Source organism: Notamacropus eugenii, chromosome 2, assembly GCF_028372415.1.
Source record: "Notamacropus eugenii isolate mMacEug1 chromosome 2, mMacEug1.pri_v2, whole genome shotgun sequence".
Lineage (NCBI taxonomy): Eukaryota > Metazoa > Chordata > Mammalia > Diprotodontia > Macropodidae > Notamacropus > Notamacropus eugenii.
The window spans coordinates 330,001,604-330,021,571 of NC_092873.1; the positions used below are offsets into that span (position 1 = coordinate 330,001,604).

The 19,968-nt window shown below is 33.8% G+C and overlaps 1 protein-coding gene across 2 annotated transcripts in view; it reads left to right on the forward strand.

Annotated features, from left to right (window-relative positions):
* Positions 1-19,968, forward strand: part of CEP112 (centrosomal protein 112) — a 587,248-nt gene that overhangs the window by 15,050 nt on the left and 552,230 nt on the right. For both annotated transcript variants that reach the window (XM_072645484.1, XM_072645485.1), the window contains exons 2-4: positions 2,398-2,499; positions 7,383-7,573; positions 9,510-9,682. In XM_072645484.1, the coding sequence (XP_072501585.1) occupies positions 2,398-2,499; positions 7,383-7,573; positions 9,510-9,682 (466 nt within the window). The remainder of the gene's footprint in view (positions 1-2,397; positions 2,500-7,382; positions 7,574-9,509; positions 9,683-19,968) is intronic.

Here is a 19,968-nt window from a genome sequence, read left to right on the forward strand (position 1 = left end):
AGACTGGATTTTATTTTTATGTTCACACAAAAAAGGAAACATAAATTAGACATTTTATGTTTAATGTATTTTTAGTTTCAAAAGGTAGTGTAATAAGTATAAGGGAAAATATTTTTTTACCATATACCTAAAAACAGTTTCACCTCTGCATTATTCTTTTTTTTTCCCTTCAGCAAAGAATTTAATTCACATTTGGATATGTATGTATAGTCTCCTTCCTCAACCAACCCCCATACTCAGAATTTACTTGGAGAAAAAGAAAGAGGAAAAGAGAAAGAGAGGAGGGGAGGAAAGGGAAGGGAAGGAGAGGAAAGAAAAAGGGGAGGGGAAGGCAGAGGAGGGCAAGGAAGGGGAGGGAAGAGGACGGTGTTTTCTTAATCTCTCAGGGCTTCAGCCAACTAACAAATCCCAATAACATTTCTCCAACAGAAATATTACAGATGACTTGCATTTGTAACACTCGGTAGAGGGAGTTTCCATACTGGGAGGTCCTTGCATCTCTGGTCCGCCCCCCAATAACTCCAGCTCTTCTCTCTTCCCTCTAGGTTAAACTATTGACTCCTTTGTTTGGCATTTAAAGCTCTTCACAAGGGTCACAACCTGCCCCTTCCCTAGCTTTCTGATCTTCCTATCGTCCACTCCTCTCCATATACTATTCTACTTTTAGGTAATTTTTAAAAATCATGATCATTTTTGCAACTGGAATCTAGTCCAGCCATATTGTCCTTATTACTCTTTCTTTTTTTTATTTTAATTTTTAATTTTTTAACACAGTTTATAATAGATAAAAAAATTCAAACTTTTGGTCAGGTGATACTTCTTTTTAAAGCATTTATAATATGAACCACAAAAGAATTTTTTTAAGCCTTAATCAACTGAGACACAAATAATATTTAAGTTGCTAACTTCACAAGCTCTTGACCTAATTTGTCTTCACAGTGTTGCTAAGAATTAAAGGACCCTAACTTACTGTTGTTGGTCTAAAGTCCTATGCCTAATAGCTTAATTTGAGACTTAACCTCGGATGTTCCCCTACCAATAATCTATAATTGAATAGATCTGGTATTAAGCTTGCAAACCTTTTGACTATAGGAAATTGCCACTAAGAGTAGGAACATTGCAGGGATACAATATCTCCCTGACTTCATGTCAGTTCTGGGCAGGATTAGATTATCCACTTGAATTCAGTAAGGCTTAAGGTCTGCCAAGGATCAGTGGGGAAATTGAGTCAGGAGAATCCTACCTCAGCCCGGGCTGAACAGCCACTCTCCCACCCTTCCCATGAGATCACCTTTTGCAGTTACCTCTGCATTATTCTTTCTTTACTTTCTGCTATTGGTAGATAAGCAGTTTCATTTTGGAAGTCTGTGGATAACTGCCATTTAGGACTTTTCACTGTGCTTCTGTACTAGATGAATAGACTGTAAAAGTGGTCAAATGAATGGAGTTTTGGATTTCAGAATTCTAATGTGATTTCTCTCTTCTTAGTGATTTGTTTTAGATATTTAACTATTGTCTTTAAGTTTTCTTTTTTATAAAATTGCTTATTTTAATATTACTTGGTAAACCAAATTTGGCCTCAGACACTAGCTGTGTGACCTTGGGCAAGTCATTTAACTGCCTCAGTTTCCTCATCTGTAAAATGATCTGTAGAAGGAAATGGCAAAGCAGTCTGGTATCTTTGGCAAGAAAATATTAAATGGGGTCATGAAGACATGCTCTCAAGCTACCAAAACTTTATAGGAAATAGTTTGTTTCATATATATTTGTGCTGTTGAGAAATGTATAGGTTCATGGGCAGGTATGTGCTGAGGTGGACATATCTTGACTGGGCCTCAAACTCTGGACTAATAAATTTCTATTTGTTTACTAATCCAATTTGTAATTACTCTCTGACTATGTGTAATAGTATATAGGAGTGCAAATCATAACTATTGATTACTAGACTTGATGGTTTAAAAGAATTTATTTCACAAAGTTTTAGCATGAAAATATTTTATCTTTAATATTGTAGAAGGCGGAATGGGCAGATTTATAAAGTTGAAAAAGAGGACATTTAAGATTGCCTTCTAGAAAAAGATTTATTGGTACATGGGACAAAATTTTTTTAAAGGATATAATCATGCAAAAAATTTTGTCACTCTTTTTCTAAGGTGATTTAAAAATAAAAGATTTCTAAAAATTTAAAAATTGAATAAATGCTTATAACTATTTTGATGCTATATGTAATTCCTTCCCCAGCAGATTCCATAATTGTAAGGAGAGATAGCTTACAAGTCATTTTACTAAAAAGCCCTAGAATTGTGCCATTTCTCTATGTTTAATATTCTTAGCAAATGGGAAGACATATGGGTACTAAGTTTTCATCTTAAATTCTTTTCTGGCCTATTTTAATAGAAATGGCAAATGAAGAAGAAAAATTGGAGATTTTGGATGCAGAATTTGATCACTACGTGGTAGATATGAAGCCATTTGTTCTAAAATTACTCCATAAGTCAGGTAAGACTGATACCTTGTTTGTGTTTTGAGTTTCATTTGGGAAGACTGCATGACTGAGAGGGAAGACCATTCAACTTATAATCATTTGACCTGAATTCAAATCTTGACTTTACTACTTATTACCTGTGTGACCTTGTGCAAATTCGTTTAACCTCTCTGGTCCTCAAGCTCTGCTTCTATAAACTGAGAGGCTGTTGAACTAGATGACATTTAAGCTTTCTTCCAACTCTAGACTGATGATCATTTGATCTTTGATCTTATAACTAATTGTTCCTAGACTATTTATTGTAAGTTGTCACTCTTAGACTATTGTAAGTTTGGTTGAACTGATAAATTTTCAAAGTTGAAAGAAAGCTATTTTTTCTTATCAAATAAGAATAGAGCAGACCAGTAACATTTTATGATACCTTTCATCTGAGGCTAACATAAGCATATTTTGTGTTCTACCTTGTGTTAAAATAAATAAAAAGGAACCTCAGTGCAACATTATGTACTATGTTACAAACAGTTTTATAACAGTTTTTTTGGTACTTTGACACCTTAATAGAAGAACATTGTCAGTGTGGTTTTTATTTTCAAATGATAATTGAAGGTAAAAGTGGAACCTAAACAAAATTAAATATCATAATTAATCTTCAGGATTTTCAGTGTTTTTTTCTGCATCGTATTTCTTCCCGAGGTGTAATTTCCTCCCATGTCAGCACAAAATTCTCTTTTCTAACCTGAAAAAGAAATGATCTTGTAATAATTTATTTTCATTTATTGAGTTATTAAACCTTATTATGAATGAGTTTCTGCTGGTATGTTAGTTACCTCAAGAAAATATTTGCGTATTAGGCCTTTACCTCTAGTTGTGTAATGAAGGGTTTTTATCCTTTTTAAAAGAATTTCAAGCATGGTGCAAAATAAAGATATCAGGTATGAGGGAAGTATTCTACCATGAAAAACATGCTTAAAAGAAAAGACTCATAGTAAGCATTAACACATATTTAAGACATAAATTTTGACCTGTTAATTCTTTTAAAATATGTGAGACAGAGACTGTTAGGAGACTTGTGGGGTAGCTGAACATATATTTCACATTTACTTCATATGTGAACTGCAGTTCAAGGTCTCTATCTTCTGACCAGCTGGTCATGCATAGCTCATCCTTTTGGTGGCAATCATTTTCTCCTTTGGAAAGGGTGTAATTGCAGGGAATACCTCTCACAGTTCAGTGACTCTCGAACTCTTTAATTCACAGGGTGGCTGCCAAGGCTAGAAACCTCCATTTCTCAGAATTATTGTTTGGTTAACGTGTGCTCAGAGAAAGGAGCATAAAGCTGAAGAGGCAATTAGAGACTTGAGGTCCAATATTAGGCTTATCCAGACAAGCACGTATTCTCACTGCCTTGTGCTCATATCTATCATAGCTGCTGCTGGAGATAGGAGGAGGAGTGAAAAAAATCCTTCCCCTCATCCCCTTCCACCATCAGGGAATTCAGAGGAGAGTGGGAAACATTCCAGACAACATGTGTAAAATCGAGAAAGAGGAAGAGCAGAGGCAGAGGCTCCTTTTAAATCCCAATGAGTGAACAGCTCTTCCTGGTTCAGTCACCAATCTTCTTCAACACAGGCCTATTGTCATGGGGACCAAGAGACTATCCAGAGACCTCTGATCATGCATGTCCTTTAGCAGGGGGCCAGAGTACATGTGTGACTGGAAGAGGCTCACCTCCATGGGAAGTACTCCAATCTAAATTGTTACTGCAGATAAATTTAGTTGGGAATGGTGGTGGTATATTCCTATATGGAATGGAAAAAAAAAACTTTTTAAGTGCTTACTGTAGGCTAAACTGGGGAAAGAAATAGGAAATTGAGACAATACCTGCGCTAAAGAAGTTCACATTCTTTTGGAGGGTGGCAACTATAAAGGAGGACTCATGTCTGTGGGCAGGGAGGTGGAAGGATTGGGTTGGGCCACGGAGAATCTTACTTGGGGTATGAGGAAAGCAAGCAAAATCTATCTTCTGTATTAACTAATCTTGAACTTTTTGAGTGATATCTTTTTTTTGGTCACATTTCCCATTTCCTTCTTCCTCTCAGAGAGACATTTCTCATAACAAAGAACAAAATAAAAACAGTTCGTTAAAACTAGCCAGCGTATCAATGGAGTCTGATATTACACACAACGTTTGACACCTGTGGTCCTTCAAACCTCTGTAAAGAAGAAAGGGAGAGATGTATTCTTTAGAGTCAAGCTTGGTTATTATAATTTCACCTCTTTCAGTTTCTGTAGTTTTCTTATTCTTCTACATGGTAGTAGTCATTGGATATATAATTTGTCTACTTTTGCTTACTTCACTTTCTATAAGTTTGTCATAGTCTCTGCATACTTCTCTGTATTCATTGTAGTCATCATTTTTTATGGTACAGTAATATTCCATTATTATTATGTCATAATTTATTTAGTCATTTACCAAGAGATGGACATCTGCTTTGTTTTGAGTTTTCTGTTATTTTAAAGAGTTCTGCTTTAAATATTTTGGTATTTATAGGGCCTTCCTTTTTATCACTGATCTTGTGATTTTGATGTAGCAGTTGGCTGTCTTGGTTAAACGTTTTGGACGTTTTAGACTTCCTTAGCATCAAGAATAGCTTTTTAATTATTCTTGTTAAGTAGCAGTGTGGAATGGTGGGTAAAACTGGCCTTAGGGTAAAAAAACGCTGGGTTCAGATCTCATCTTTGACACACATAGCTGTATGACTGGCATATTATTTAACCTTTCAGTGCTCTGAGCAGTTGTCTCAGACTATATATTGAAGAAAAGGTGCTGATCTACATTGGAAGTTTCCTTACTTCATATTCCCTCCATTGATCAAATCACAGGTGTGGATCTTCCTCCTCCTCCTTTCTCCCTTCCCATTCTTGCAGTCAGAGTCTAAGCTCAGTAGTTTCATCCAGCTGGAGTACAAATACTAACAGTTAGCCCTACTTGCCCACTTTATTTGTGGTTCTGATAAGTATTGTATTTTTACTCCTTGTTCTCCCTTTTCACACATTATACACACACACACACATATGTACATATATACATATACACATAATACAGATATACACACATTTTTTACTGTTCCTGTTATTTCACCAGTGTTGATACTTCTGCTATTGACCTCACTACTTGTGCAAGTGAAGCCTCTAAGGAGAAAATGTGTTATATCTTTGTTAAAAAAAGGTATTAGAGGCTGTGTACTATAGTGTGGAGAGTACTGGATTTAGAGTCTGGAGAGAACTGACCTATAATTCTTCACTAATTCTAGTGATTACTTATGAGACTAAGGGTTGGCTAAGGGCTTAACCTTTCTGAGCTGCATACAGTTTTCTTAAAAATATGGGGATGGTAGCATCTATAGTAGCCACCATACAGATTTATGAGAAACAGGTGACAATGTACGTAAACTCTTTTCAAACCTTAAAATCCTATGTATACAAATGTTTATGTATACATATTTGTTATTACAGTATTGTTTCTGTTGAAGGACCTAGTGTAGTGAAATTTCATTATATAAGTATATGTGATTCATGTTTCATTGATAAATAAAAAAATTGAACTAATTATTTTGAGAAAACAGTACAGAAGGCTGATCATGGATCAGGTAGACCTGGGTTTAAATCCTGTCTCTGATACATCCTGTGTGGTCATGGGTAGGTCAATTTAATTGTCAATGTCCTCGGCAATTTTTAAAGGCTATAAGTTACATATTATTAGTTGATCTGCATAAATGAAGGGAGTTTCTATGTCAGGAGGTACTTCTCCTGATATAACCATAAATATGGAATCCAACTTCTCACCTACTCAAATTATTTTTACTTATATAAATTTTATATGAAATATGTCAAATTTCCATTATTCTTACTTGAAATTTAAGTGATTTATTTAGACTTGCATAATTTATAAACTAAGAAGTAAAGTTTTTCAGAAACATGAATCATATTCCCATGCTAGTAATGACATTTGCAAAATGGCAAATCCAGTACTAATACATTTTATAGGCAAAACAAATAAACCTGACCTTTATAAACCCAAGGGATTTAAAGCAGAATTATGATTTTGTTAGAGATATAATCTTAAAATTTAATTTGACTGATGATAGATTAATGTTAAAATATAGTTTTTATGAGAACTAAAAGTATGCTATTGCATGTCAAAATAGTTTAACCAATGGATGTGGATTAGATAGTGCTACATTTTTAAAGTAGATTTTTAAAAGGATAATTGTTTTATGGAGTTTTTGTAAGTAATACTCAATTATTTTCAGGAATATTAATAATAAACCCTCTGAGTCAGATAAAAATCCCTGGTAATTGTTCCTTTTAATGGATAAAAGTTTTGAAATTTATTTTCCCAGTAAGTTTTAGAAAGCTAAATAATAATTCAGTGATTGTATTTTATCTTCTAGATTTGTACAGCTGGAATTACAGAAGGATTTCTACAGTACAACTATTGAAATGGATTTATTTCTCTATTTTTAGAGAGGTCCTTACATTACCTTTCACTAGCAAAAATCAGTTTATATTTATTCCAAAATTCTTTTTCTTATGAAATTCTTTTTTAGTAAAAATTTTCATAATAGCTAACAAAGTTACATTTATGGACAAAGACAATTCAACTTGACAATATTTTATTTAAGTACCTACTATGTATAAGTACCATATTAGATAGTGGAGCTACAGATACTTTTTTTTTTTAGGACAAAAACCTATATAAAAATGACATAAATCATAAGAAAAAGGGAAGTATAAAGGCAAAAAGTCCAGGCAAAACTTTGCTCTGTATATGTTTTTGTAATGCTATCTTTATTTTCTGGAAAATAAAGTAGTAACAAATGTTGTATTTTTCTAGAGCGACAGAGGTGTGCACTTTGGATTAAAAAACTATGTGAACCTTCAGGAGCAGGCACAGGAATAATGGGTAGGAAGAATCGGAACCTGTATGCAAAATTATTAATACATATGCTTAAACGAGGAGTTTTAGAAGGTCCTTTTACATACCGACCTGAACCAGGGACATTGAAAACTTTACCGTCTTATATGGTAGGTATTATTCAAAAATGATATTTATTTTATTTCTTTAGAAGGGATTACCAGCATATCTTCACTTTTGCAGAGAAAGTATTCTAAACTGGCTCTTGGTAAAACAAAGGCAAAATGGTTTAATTATTGAATCAGATTATTTAGGACTTTGGGGTTTTATTACCACTCCCCTTTTTAGAAAATAAGGTAAAAATATGGGGCCTAGATATTTAATCTTAAGATATTTCTTCCTTCTCAACTTTTGTGTCTCTTGTCTATATTATTGTTATAATATATACATATATAGACATATTTAAATATATACACATATTTGAGAGTTCAAAACTTGTATTTACCTATGTTGCTCTTAATTTTTTCTTTTACTTTAAAGAAAAAGGAATTTTAGAGAATAGCTTTGCAAAATGATTGTAGTTTAGCTGTAGCATCTGCCTGAGAGATGACTTCTTACCCATTTCAGTTTTAATTTTTCTTTATGTTGAACAGGTGATTTTTCTTGAATAAGTCAACATTTTAAAAACCTGTTATAATTCTTTCAAAATATAGCTGTTGATATAATAAATAATTTCATATTTCATTTTTTATTTCATAAAATTTTCATTTCATAAAATGATTTTATAAATCAACTTTCAAAACCATATCAAACCTAATTTTGCTATCAGCTTTTACTTTGTAACATGAAAAATGCTGTCAAATGGAGTTGTGCTAGAAGACCACTAATTTCCTTCCAGCTCAAAATTTCATGATGCTACAACAGTTCTGTTTCTGTAGGAAAATATGGGCTCTGTAGTGTCAGAGGTGCCACATTTTCTGGCTGATTTATTTTCATTTGGCAGGAAATATGATGTGGTGGTGGTTGTGGTTTAGATTCATGGCCCTATACCAGTTGAAAAGTCATAGAATTTGAGTGCCTGAGTACTCTACCTAAAGTGCTGAATGATGATAGTGACTGTAAGGAACAAATTCATCACATTGCCTTTAACATTTCTTAATGGAGATCTTAAAATTCCTGACAATTAATAAAATGTGATATAAATTTGGTATATATTTCCTTAAAAAGGTTAATTGTGAAATTTCATACATTGGCTTGCTACAGATTGGGTCAGATGTTATAATTTCTTTCTTGTGTTTTTGTTATGAAAAATTAAGTTAAGATCAAGAATTTTGGGAGTAGTAGTTGTATGAGGTGATATTTAAGTAGAAACTGAAATAAATATAATTATTTAATAAGTTGCCTTCATATTTTAATGTCAATAAGATTTATTCCTTGATCTTTGGGGCAGAGGTCTTTGGTGCAGAAAGAATATATTGTTTTGATGTATTTAATGGAATAACTGATTTGGCATTTTTGGTTGTTGAATTGGAGTTGCTTAGGTCTAAATGAGTAAAAAATAAACTTTTCACATTCCATTCAGAGGGAAAAATGTAGAGTGTAAGTATACTGAGCTTTACTGGGAAAAATGTTTTATAAATTGAATCGTATTTTCTCACTGATTGATATGTTGCAATTTTAGAGATACTTTATCTTTTTTTGTGGTAAATCTCATTTGATAAAGGTTTCTGACACCAGATTTGTCAGGTCTTTAGTCTAAAAGTAGTTAACAATGTCTGAAAAGTATGCTCTGAATTTTAAAGGACATTCCAGAAAACCCTTTGGTAAAGCTAAGAATTTTTATGTAATGCAAATAATTATTCTATAATTTTAATGTTTTAAAAATTTAATTCTAGATCATAATTTTGTTTTTTTAAACATAAGTTCCAAGATATAGATAATATTCTTGGCTTCACTTTTTAACTGAATTTTGAATTTTTGTATGTATTTGAAGATTACATAAATTTTTTTCAATGAAATATGTTAAACCTGAAAACTGATGTAAAGGATAACTGATTGAGTCATGAGAGTACATTTCAAAAACTTTCTAAATTATTTTTTTAATAGTCCATCTATTTTGATGAGCCAAATTTAGCAAGAGCAAAATATTCAAATCCAGAGAGATTACCAGACTGGGTAAAGAGTGAATTGAGGCCAACTGAATATAGATCAGGTGAATCATGGAGACTTTCATCTGATGAAGAAGCTACATTTATGCAATCACCAACAGTTGCACAGAGGTATGTTATAAAAATAAAACTTTTTACTTCTTACTTCTTCTATGTACTGCCTCTTTATTTAGTTCCTAACTCATTTTTATTATATGTAACATGAAGGGGTTGGAGTTAATGCTAATGGCCTTTCCAGTTCTATCATCTTTCTGATTATACTCTATTTATAGTGGATACTTATTGACTACATACAAATGTACACATATACACATTCACACACATATATTCCTTTATCAGAAATAATTTTTTGTATCTTTTAATAAATGATTTTGTTTTTCTGTGTAACAAAAAAGATCACATAATTTTAGGAAGGGCAAATTTAGCATCACCTAGTCTAATTTAATAACATACCTGGCAAGTGATTATCCAGCCTCTACTTGAAGACCTCCAATAAGGTGGAATCCCCTACCTCACAAGGCAGCTCTTAAAGCAAATAAGTTGACTTGCTTTGCATTGTGTTTGGTTATCAGATCTGTTAGAAATACAGATTTGTTAATTTATCAAGCAATTGCTAGTATATTTGAGCCTGGTCCTACTTTTTCCCTGGTGTACGCCCTCATTGCTTCATGCCTCAAATATTGTAATATCCTTCTGATTGGTCTCGCTGCCTCAAATCTCTTCCCCCTTCAGACTATTCTCCACTCAATAGTCAGATTGATATTCCTAACTTGAGTCTGACCATGTCATTCCCTACCTCCTAACTGATTAAACTCTAGTGGCTTCCTATCACTGCCAGGATCAAATATGGAACTCTCTGTTTGCCTTTTAAAACCTTCATAACCTGATCCTTTCCTACCTTTCCACTTTTCTTTCACCTAACTCCTCTTCTATAAAGTGTGATCCAGTGACACTGGCCACCTTTTTATTTTTCACACGTGATACATTCACCATCTCCCTGATCTGGGTATTTTCACTGACTGCCTCCTGGCTCTAGAACTCTTTGTGTCGTTATTTTTACCTCCTGCTTTCCTTGAATTCAAAGCTAAAGTCTCACCTTCTGCTAGAAGCCTTTCCCAGTTGTTCTTAAATCCTAGTACCTTCTTTCTGAGGTTATCTTCAATTTATCCTCTTTGTTTTCTCCATTAGACTGTGAACTCCTTGAGAACAGGAACTTTTTTTATGAAGGGGGCTATCCTCAGCACTTAGTGTAGGGCTTTGCATAGTATGGGTTTCATAAATTCTTGTTGGCTTGACTTTACTGGATTAGAATCTCAAATAAAAAGGGAAATTCAAGAGTTCATATACCTTAAAGCAGTTATGTGAAACCACACTCAGTGCATCATAGCTGCAATTGTAATAGAGTGTTTAACAGAAAGGTAAAGATGCATTTGTGATGCTATATCATAACAAATCACTGACATAGTCTCGTAGACTATGGAACTGCAGAGAAAGATATTGCAAATTATAGAGATCCAAATAATGACAAAATTAGTAGAAAAATTAGAATACTATAGGCAAGTAATCTTGATTCTGTAGCTATTAGCTTAATGGTCTAGTTATTTCAACTGTGATATTAAGGCCTCATGATTCTAATTTATCTAGAAGTTGTGTGCTTTAATATTCTTCTTTTTTAATCCTGATTTATATCTCTTTCACACAAGGAAAACATTTCAAACTTTAATGTGCATTTTCATTCTTTTCAGATTCTTTTCATTTAGAAAATCTTATATATATGTGCATCTTTATTTTGTTCTGGACTAAAAATTTCTTTTCTTGTCAGAACTTATTATCATACAATTGTAACTACCATAAAAATTCCAAAGAATTACATTAATTAGTTCTAAGTGTCTATAGATCATGTGACAGCTGGAGAAAAGTGTTCTTATAATCATTCATAGGATATGGGGTTCTTATCTGGGATAGCAAGTCACTCTTATTCTGACAATTTATTACATTCTGACATCTACAAGTAGCATAGAACAATCCAGACCATTCCTCTGAAGAACAGCCAAATGATAACTAGTCACGTCCATTTTGGTAATGAGGAGCCAGATGGGAACCTTGTTTCTTGTCTAGGTCATACTAGGAATTCTGTGGCAAATCCTTTGTGTTTCAGAGTGGAAATTCCTTTTCATCAGTGGCTACTTGGTTAATTGCTAGACTTAAATTTAAGTATGAAGTGTGATTCCAAATTTGAAGGACTTGGCACTTCCCACAGTGTTGGTTCTTTTCCAGTGACCTATAGGAATCATATTCTTGACATACTTGTTATAAGTGAAAGTAGAAGAGAGAAAGAAATTGAATTGAAATGAAAGGACGCCTCATAGGGTTCTCCTTGTAGAGACAAACGAAGTTGGCAGAATTGTTTTTATTGTCCTTCCAAAGGCAATGAAAAGCATCCTGTTATGGAACACTTTGCCTTGGATTATTGCAGGGCTCATGATAAGCACTTGTGACCATCATAATAATAATTGCAGTTTAACCATCAAAATCTGTTGCAGTGATATCATACAAAGAATTTGACAAGATTTTCTAAGTTAAATCAGCGTAAGCTTTCTTCTATGCTAAGGTTGATAAAGGGAAGGATGGTGAAAAATGTTAGGAAACATAGTTTATGGATAAATGAGAGAGGCCAAGGGCTTGTAAATATAAAAATATTATTCTTAGATATCATAAACACTTTGAGGAAAATTAGGAGGCATGAATGTGATGAGTACTAAATAACATAGAAAATGAAAACTGCTTATAACTTAAAAGATAAGAGCCAATTTTTTTAATGTGGGAACTCTTTTAATTAGCTGTCTGTGATCGTCAATTATTTAGAACAAAGATCAAAATCTGCATCAAATTAGAAGAATGAAAATAAAAAAAATCTACCTGTGTATATGCTATTGAGGTACTACGTGTCCTTTTTAAACAATCTGTTGAGGTAGATTAAATTAGAAATGGATGAATGAATGATGCTAACAGACTATCATGATTTCCTAAGGAAATTTAACTGAGTGCCCTCAGTAGTGAAATCAAAACAACCCGGACACCATCAGTCAACAAATATTTGATCACTTTGCTAAGCAGAAAGAGAAAAGACAAATGCTTATAGAGTATCAATTTTTTTGTAAGGTCTTATCAAGGAAAATAGTGGAAGATTATGGGCACTCTTGCTTCATAAAACAGGAGGAATGAAGGGAGTCTGTAGAATTATTGGCAAGATATTCAAACTAAACAAAATTATCTGAGGACATTAAAGGATGGTTCTATAAGGAAAACAAATAGATGAAAAGTGGAAAAGATCTGTAACTTTTTTTTTCATAAAACATGGCATAGTAGACAAAGTGTTTTACCATAGGATCCAAATTTAAATTCTTAATTTTTCAACTCACTTAATTTTTATGGACTGTACTTTTTTCATTGATAAAAGGAAGGAGTTGGACCTCTCAGGTCCTAACTTTGAATCTATAATGCCATGAACCATTTTTTTTTCATCACTGAGAGTAGGTCCAAAGTATTTACACCCTAACCTCACAGGTACTCATGTCCTACATGAGAAGTAGCAGTGGTACCAACGACAATAAAAATAAGAGTAGTAGGTAGACTAGACCACGTTTATATAGAAAAGATCTGTGCTGGAGGTGCTACATTTTTGAGAGATAGCTAGAGTTTAGTAAAGACAACGAGGATACCAAGACAAGCAAACAAGATTGTCCCTACCTTTAAGGAACTTGCATACTTATGAGAGAAGATAATATAAAAGGGAGCTGGAAAGCAGTGGAGGAGTGGAGCTAGTACCAATACAGGGGCAAGGTTACCGGTAAGTAGGTAGAGAAGTCTAGAAGTCAGCTGAACTGGTTTTGAAATGAGCATGGCAAGAAATGGCAAATAAGGCAGAACTCACCAGTCAGAAGAGCAGACAGGATGCCCCAGCTTGGGGGCATCTTTTAAAAAAATTAAATATTGCTTTTTTGCAGTTATTAAGTATTTCCCTTTCTACCATGAGAAGATAAAGAAAAACAAAGCCCTTGCAACAAATAAGCATAATTAAACAAATTCATATCCAGAAATATGTGTCTTCTGTATATTATTGCTTTTCTGTCATGAGGTGGGTAGCATTCTCCATCATTAGTCCACTGGAATCATGGTTGATTGTTGCATTGATCAGAGTTCTTAAGTCCTTAAGAATTATTTATATTTACAGTATTGATATTGTATTATTCTTCTGGTTCTGCTTATTTCACTTTATATCAGTTCATACAAATCTTGGGTTTCTCTGAAACTGTCTCTTATAATTTAGAAGCATTCCATTACATTTATTACTGTTGACTCATTTGCTTTCTTTGCCATCATTGCCAGCATTTTATGAGACTAAAGTACACATGCATTAAAGGAATATTTGATCAAGTTATGGGAGCAGTTAGATTTTCCAAATGACATTATGCAGCAGACCATATCTTTGTAGTCATAAAATTTATTGAAAGCTGTATGGTATACAAGGTCCTATTGTGTTGAGTATTTGTTGACTATACAAAAATAACCCAAAATATATTTCATTCAGGTAGAGCAAAATGATGCCTTCAAGTTTTTGCCTAACAAGATAACTTCTTTGCATATGTCAGGTAAACGATGGTAAAGAAATTGAAGCAGCTGAGCTGATTTACAAGTGAAAGAAATGATTTTGTCTGGATGTCTTATTCAGCATTCGTTTGCCTGAGTAAGAAGTGGAGTGATGGCTATGAGTGACCATATAGAGATAGGAAGAAGGCCTTAACTGCCCAATTGTTCTTGCCCTGGTTGTATGGGTTCTTTCATCTTCATCCTAATTATAGGTGAAGTTTGAGAAAAATCAGTCGAGAAATTTTTCCTCAAATTTCACTTAATGACTTTTTTTTGAAAATCCTTTGGATGAAAGATAAAATTATTATCATTTGAGCAAATCATTTAACTTTTCTTTCTGGTATCTTATTCATTGAATTGCCTTTAGTACAAAAAAATCTTGTTGAGGTTTTTTTGTTAGTTATAGTTAGTCATATTAATGATTGTAAGCTTATTGAACTGAAGTGCTATAATTGGTAGGGAAATGAGTTCTTGATTTAATCAGATTTAACATCTAAGCCATATTCCTATTCAAAATAGAAAAGAATTTTAAATGAGTGAGATATGCATTAAAAGATTAAATCAGACAACATTTGGAGATTATACTGAATAGATGAACATAATGATTTCTTTCAGGAGAAAAAAAATTCAACAAACTTAGAAGAATATTTGCATTTAGGGTAATTGGAGGGGATGGTAGATATTTGAATTACTCAATCTGGTTAGACAAGCATAATTACTAATTGATTTATGACTTTAATTTAATAGTTTTGAACCAGTATTCATTAGTGCTATTGGTTCATAGTTCTCTTTCTTTGCTTTGTCCTTCGCTTGTTTAGATATTAGAACTCTGTCTCATAAAAGGAAATTAATAGAATGCTTTTTTCTTCAGGTTTTGAAAATTTTTTGTGTAGCCTAGTTATTAGTTGTTCTTTAGGCATTTGATAGAGTTCACTGATTTATGACTTGGGAAATCCCTTAAGTCATCTGTATATGATTAAATAGTAGTGTATAATTTTAGTTTACTATTCTTTGGGAGAGATCCAATACTGTGATTTCATCAGTATTGGGACCTCCCTGTGCAGAAACATCCTCCACCAGTGCAGATTGGAAACTTATGAAACTTAAGAGTTTTAGAGACTTGTTTAGGGCTTTGAGAGGTTAAATGTCTGCTCCATAGGCACTCAGCAAATATATATTATACACTTCCTGAATCTAAGACACTGGCCTTCTATGCATTATGCTAGGTTGCCTCTTGTTTCTGCCACTGAGATATGAATGAAATAAATTGGGGAATTAGAAATGAACCACAAAAGAGTATTTAATTAATGTTTTTTTTTTTTTTATATGGAGGAGTCTTTTCATATAGACTCAGAGGTTTATGGAAGGCTTGTTAGAGGTTATCTAGTTCAAACCTATTAGACGAGGATATGGATCCAGAAAAAGGGAAATAATTTGCTCAGGGTCACATAGTAGCAGTGAAAATATTTGAAGCCAGGTCTTCTCATTCTAGATTCAGTATTCTTTCCATTCTACTACATCTGTGAATAGATTTCAGGAGGTTTTTTTAGTCAGTGGTCAATATCTGATAGATCATGAGTAAAATAAAATTAACAAAAGATTTTAGGAAAAAAGATGCTTAATTTACCTGTGGGTCAACTGAGAAGGCAAGCCATTGATAGTAATTAGTATAAAGACATTAATTACCATCAAATAATTAGGCAAATAAATAACTTTTCAGAGTACATTTGCCTATATGCTTTCTGAATTATATAGTTTTTGATCCTGTACTAACAGGTTACCATGTGTGAAGGTAGAAAAGCAATATAACTTTGTTTTTATTTTACAGAACTTACATTTGATGAAAGCAATAATTTCTCTAGCTAAATCTAACAATGTACTTTTTACCCAACTTCATAATGCTGATATGATAGCTTTTTTGTCCAATAGCCTCACAAATGGCTGTGTTGGAATATTCTTTTTCTGAATTTATCTCTTTTATATTGTGTCATAATGGCCTTAGGTAAAAGTTTGTATCTTTTAATGTTGACCTAACACCTCCAATCAACTCTGCAAGAAATTGTTTTAAAAAAAAGTTTAAGAGGCTTATAATATTTGACACATGTATGTTTTTATAGTGAATAATTTAGTGTTACTTAGAACTGAAGTTTAATGCTGCCTCATAAATTTTACAACCACTTCAACTTGTCCTTTGAAAACCCTCTTTAATCTTAAAAGATTTTCCCCCTTAGTGTTTCTTTTTTGATCACTTTATAAAATCCTGCTTTACTTAGACCTTTTTGTATGTGAAGTGTTTCTAATGGCATTTTAGATTATGCTGTTTGTGCCCTAGCCTTTTTATATTATTAAAGATGCAGAGTCCTTTTGAAGCCTTTTTTAAAGGACTCTTTTATTCAGTAGAGATGGTATGTCTTACCTTCATTCTTCTTATAAAAGAAAATATGGAGCCTCAATCCAAATTCTGTTTGGAAGTATTTTGAGGCTATCATATTCTTTCTTTCCTCTAACCCTCACCATATTAACTTAAAATTTTGGATTGTTTCTAAACAAATGATTTATTCAGTAGATACAGATGATCATATTAGGTTCATCACCTCATTTCTTTTCTGTGTTATTTGTTCTGGGATCTACAGTATTGAAGATATTTTCTTGTAAAATGAAGATTTTAGGACGTGTGTTCCAAATTGAGCTGTTCATTTCATTAATGTTCTTAAGTTTTGCTCTTAATCATCTTTTCTTGTGCATAAATCTTTGCATGTTGTTATGCACAGGGAGATATTTTCTGTTATCTTTTTATAATTATCTAGTCTACTTGTTACCTGTGAACTTTAACAAGTCTTTTTACCTTCCTGAGCCTCAGTTTCCTAACCTCTAAAATGAAGGAGTTTGACTAAATAATCTCTAACATCCCTTTCAATTCTGAATCTATATATGATCCTATAAATCTAAGACATTTACTAGATTCTCTTTTGACTATTTTTTCTGTATTACTTTAAAATGCCAGCAAGCTCACTAATTCTTTCAAGATACTGAAATAATTTGATGTTTCCACAATCATTAAATGAATGAGTAATATTCAGACATATTCTGTGTAATTCACTTAGTCAGCAAGCAGTTACTGAGTACTTACTATGTACCCATCACTGTGCTAAACACTGGGAATAAAAAAGGGGCACAGTCTTGGTCCTTGTCTTCAAGAAGCTCACATTCTAATGGGAAAGACAGCATACAAATAAAAATAACCTAGATACTTACACAAAATGTACAGTTTGAATGGAAAATAATTTAAGAGGAAAGGTACTGACAGTGTTGTTGCTTGGGAAAGGTCTTTTTTAGATGGTGGAATTGGAGCTGAGTCCTTAAGGAATTCAGGGAAATCATGGGGAATAACCGGTGAAAAGTTACAGTCAGGGATTGGAGTGTCCTGTTTGAGGAAGAGTAAATAGCCAGTGTAGTTAGATCATTCTTGTTGTTTGTCCTTTGTTCTTGAAGAGGACCAGTGACATATATCATGAGGGTGATGTCTTGAGTTTTGTGTGAATTGGATTTAAGTGAGGCAGAGCTCCACAAAGTCATCAGCCTCACTGTCTCCTCCAGAGTTATTGGAGTCTAGTTAGATCACAGAGTTCATGAAGGGGGCTGGAAAGATGGGAGACTGGAATGTAACAGGCTTTAAAGGCCAAGCAGATGATTTTCTATTTGATCCTTGAGCAAATATGAAGCCGCTGGAGGATATTGAGGACATGGGTGACATAGTTAGATCTAACCTTTAGGAAATTCACTTAGCTGTGTGGTGAATAGAATGGAGTAGGGTGAGACTTCAGGCAAGGAGATTAATTAGGAGACTGTTGCAGTGGTACAGGCTTTACCTAGTGAGGTGCTGAAAAGTGGTATAAGGATATGACAAGAGAGAAAAGAATATATACTTTTGACTATAGAGTGAGTATGCAGGGCAAGAGCAAGTGAGGAGAATGATACTGAAGTTATGAGTCTAGGTGACTGGGAGGATGGTAGTACTCTTGACAGTAAGTAGAAAGTTAGGAAAAAGAGTTTGGGGGTGAAGGATAATGATGAATATTATTTTGGGAATTGTTTAGTTTCAGATACCTATACGACATCCACTTTAAGATGTCCAAAAGCAGTTAGTGATGTGGGACTGGAGCTTAGGAGAGTAATTAGGGCTAGATATATGGTTTTGGGAAACATCTACATGGAGATAGCATTTGAACTAATGGAGCTGATGAGATCACTAAAGTAGTACAGAGAAATAAGAAAAGACAGCCCAGAAAAGACTCTTGGAGAACACCCAAAATTAGTGGGTTTGACCTAGATAATGATCCAGCAAATGAGAGACTAATAAATGATCAGATAAAATATCCAAACAGATGGGTTGTAATGAAAACTTAGAGAGGAGAGTCTCAATATCTAGGAGAAGAAGGTGATTGACAATGTCAAAGCCTGCATGTAGATGAAGAATAGTTAGAATTGAGTAAAAGCAGTGGGATTTGACCATTAAAAAATCTCTGCCAACTTTGAAGAGAATATTTTAGTTGAATAATGAGGTCACCAGCTGGATTTCAGAGAGTTTAGAATAAATGAGAGAAAATGGAGGTATATCTTGTAGATGACTGTCTCAAGGAGTTTAGCTAAGAAGGGAAGGAGATGTCTATATCTATATATAATGTGTAGTGGGAATGGTAGGGATCAAGGGTACACGAGAGAGGTTGTCTTTGGCAAGAAGGGCCACTTTTTCACCCGAGAAAGGATTGTAGATAGTGGAGGAAGATGTTTAAGTTATAGGAGGAAATGGGGAGAAGATGAGCAAACTCTTGGCGAATGGCCTCAGTTTTTCTTGGGAATTATGAGCTGTGGTCCTCAGCTGAGAGGGCAGGTGGTAGGAGTGCCATGGAAGGTGTGACTAAAGATTAAAAGGTTTGGAATAACTTCTGTAGTGGATGGGATAATGAATTGACTAGGGAAATATAAAAAGATTGCCTTGCTGTATATGGCAAGGGCCCAGTTGCGATTATGTAACGTAAGTTCATAGTAGACTTAACATTATTTTATGATTTTCTTCAGCTCTATTCCATAGCACATGAGGAAGGAATGGGGAACAGATAGTGAGAGTAATTCAAGGTTGAGATTTGACAAGGTATGATTGGCAATAGGAGAAGGGAACAAGGTTTGAATGTAGAGGTCTGAAAAATTGCATTGATTCACTAAGGAGACAAGATATGAAAAGAAGCAGAGTAGCTAGCATGGGGGAGGATGACCTGTCAGAGATTTGAAGAGAGATTGAAAGTTCTGGGCACTAAAGTTTAAAAACGACAGTGATAAACTGGTGAGTGTTCAGATGAGGGCATTTATAATTTTGAAAATCTTTGAGTCCATGTCATATGAAGTTTGGTTGAAAGAATTGAGCATTTTTAGCCTGGTGGAGGGGTAGAAAGGAGATTAAATGTCTTCTAGAGGTGTCAATGTAGAGAAGGGATTAAACTTATTATATTTGGCCCTAGAGGGCAGAATCAGGAATAAGTAATAGGCAGAAGTTGTAAAGAGACCAATTTAGGTTTGATGTCAGAAAAAACTTTCTAATAATTAGAACTATCCCAAACTCCCTGTAATTAGAGCATTCAACAGGTAGTAGGTTCTCTCATCTTTCTTTCCTTTGAGTGCTTCAAACAGAGACTCAGTAACCACTTGTCAGGTGTGCTATAGTAGGGATTCCTTTTGGGTATGGGTTGGAC